General features: G+C 41.6%; 1 protein-coding gene across 1 annotated transcript; it reads left to right on the top strand.

Annotated features, from left to right (window-relative positions):
* The first annotated feature begins 623 nt into the window (after positions 1-623).
* On the top strand, positions 624-1637 carry LOC123544590 (uncharacterized). Its single transcript, XM_053535483.1, has one exon. It carries the CDS (start codon positions 624-626, stop codon positions 1635-1637), a length of 1014 nt encoding a protein of 337 aa, XP_053391458.1.
* Positions 1638-2096: the final 459 nt, after the last annotated feature.

Below are 2096 nucleotides of genomic sequence, written 5' to 3'. Positions count from 1 at the left end.
GACACAAAACTAGTAATAGATTCCAAAATTATCAAAATAACACAAACCCCAAAACTTTTAGGAGTCACATTAAACAGTGAACTATGTTTTAAGAAACGCATTGAAGATGTAGAAAAAAGAGGATCAAGAGCCTTATCTATTCTTCATACAGTCTCCAGAACAGAAAAGATCAGTGAAAAGAATGTGCTGCAATTGTACAAATCCATAGTGTTGCCTCAACTTGAGTATGCGTCAACTGTTTGGCAAATAGGTAACTGTCAACAACCAGAAACGGTCGAAAGAAAAGGCTTGTCAATGTGTCTGGGCCTACCAAGTACTTCTAGCAGGGATGTTGCCGATGTTCTTTCTGGTACGTTACCGCTTGATTTGCGCAGAGAAGAGTTGAGTATACGTGAAGCCGGAAAATTAATCGCAAAAAATAGAGACCATCTTACAGCCAACAGACTAAAGGAAATCAAGGACAGCTTCACTCATGAAAAATATACATCCCCTCTTGGTAAAATGGTAGTTCAGATAGATGACAAGGGTTCTCTTACAGAAGTAAACCTTAAATCAATTGAACCAGAGTTCTCATACTTGGAGTACCTTCAACATACACGATCTAGACCAGAGTACTAGAAAACATGGGCTCCTCCAAGTCAAGAAGCAAAAAACAAGAAGATGAGGCTAAGGCAATGATAACCGCCGTGATAGAAGATACCGATGACAAATCAATGGTAACATTTACAGATGGCTCATGTAGAGGAAACCCTGGACCCTGTGGCTCAGGAGCCTTTGTTCTTCTGCCATATGGGGAGACAGTAGAGTTGAAACAGCCAGTTTCCAAACACTCTTCAATACTTGTTGGCGAAGTGGTTGCAATTGAAATAACACTGGTCCTTGTCACAGAGGAAATCAAAAAGCGGCAGATACAAAAAGTAAAGATCCTGAGTGATAGTCAGTCGGCAGTGGGAATCCTATCATTAGGCTGGGAGAACAATTCACATCCCCACCTTTGCTCCGAAATACGCCAACTATGGAGGCGAGTGGAGGAAACTGGCTGCAAAATAGACCTCCAGTGGACACCAGGGCATGCTAACATACATGGAAATGACAAAGCCGACGCCATTGCTAAAGAAGCAGCCAAAGAGGCAGAGGAGTTCGATCAGCCCACCAGTCAGACAGAGATACGTGCTGCAGCATCGCTGGCTACCTTTGACAAGTGGCAACGTAGATGGGAAATTTCAGAAAGTGGGCGAACTCTGTTCCAGTACCAACCAAAAGTCAACCGCAACAAAGTAAACTTTGATGGTCTACCACATCAAAGAAGCATATTAGCGCTACAGAGTGGGTACTGTTTGAAGGACTACAATTACAAAGTTGGTTTGACTGACTGTCCATACTGCGAATGTGGAAGTCGTGAGGCAGTGGAGCACTTTTACTGTGAGTGCCCTATATGCACCAGTGCAAGAGAGAAGGCAAAGAAAGAGATGTTCCTCTTGACGGGTATACCAGTCTTCAGTGAGAAGCCTTTCCTAACCATTGATGAAAATGACCCCTACAAAGAATGGCGACGGGCGCTCAACAACGAACTGAATGATTTTATTGAAGCCACCAAGCGTTTTGGAACCCGTGGTCCGAGAAAGTTTCTCGCGTAACCACTTTTAAACATAGACGTCACATTTATATAATTCATAAACATACCTGTGTGTTTTTTACCTGAGGGATCCTACCGGAAGTAGACGATACCGACGAAGTGTTCAATCGGCCAAGTTTTAGGCTGTGACCTCAACTCAACTATGCAATTTCTCCATATTTCCTTCAAAAAAGCTGACTGTCGGTGTATTTCTTATGATGAGAAACATCAAAATGTGAGGAACTATTTCTGGTTTACCCTAGTGGATCATGTAAACTAAGTAAAACTACTTTCAGGCAACATTCCGAAAGTGTACCAGTATCCGGATAGTATATTTTGGATATGCGTTTTAGTAAACTTTAACTTGACTATAGTAGCACTTTTCTGTTAATGAAATATTGATGAAAGACCTGATCAATACAACATGGCTTTTGATAATTATTAGTTTACAATGTGACCTGAAACAGGCCTTTAACTATGT

This window comes from Mercenaria mercenaria, unplaced genomic scaffold (genome assembly GCF_021730395.1).
Source record: "Mercenaria mercenaria strain notata unplaced genomic scaffold, MADL_Memer_1 contig_4854, whole genome shotgun sequence".
NCBI classification, from domain to species: domain Eukaryota; kingdom Metazoa; phylum Mollusca; class Bivalvia; order Venerida; family Veneridae; genus Mercenaria; species Mercenaria mercenaria.
This window is presented reverse-complemented; position numbering and strand designations above follow the sequence as displayed.

Excerpts from the sequence above, each read along its gene's own strand:
- LOC123544590 (XM_053535483.1), top strand. The coding sequence starts at position 624 with ATGGGCTCCTCCAAGTCAAGAAGCAAAAAACAAGAAGATGAGGCTAAG.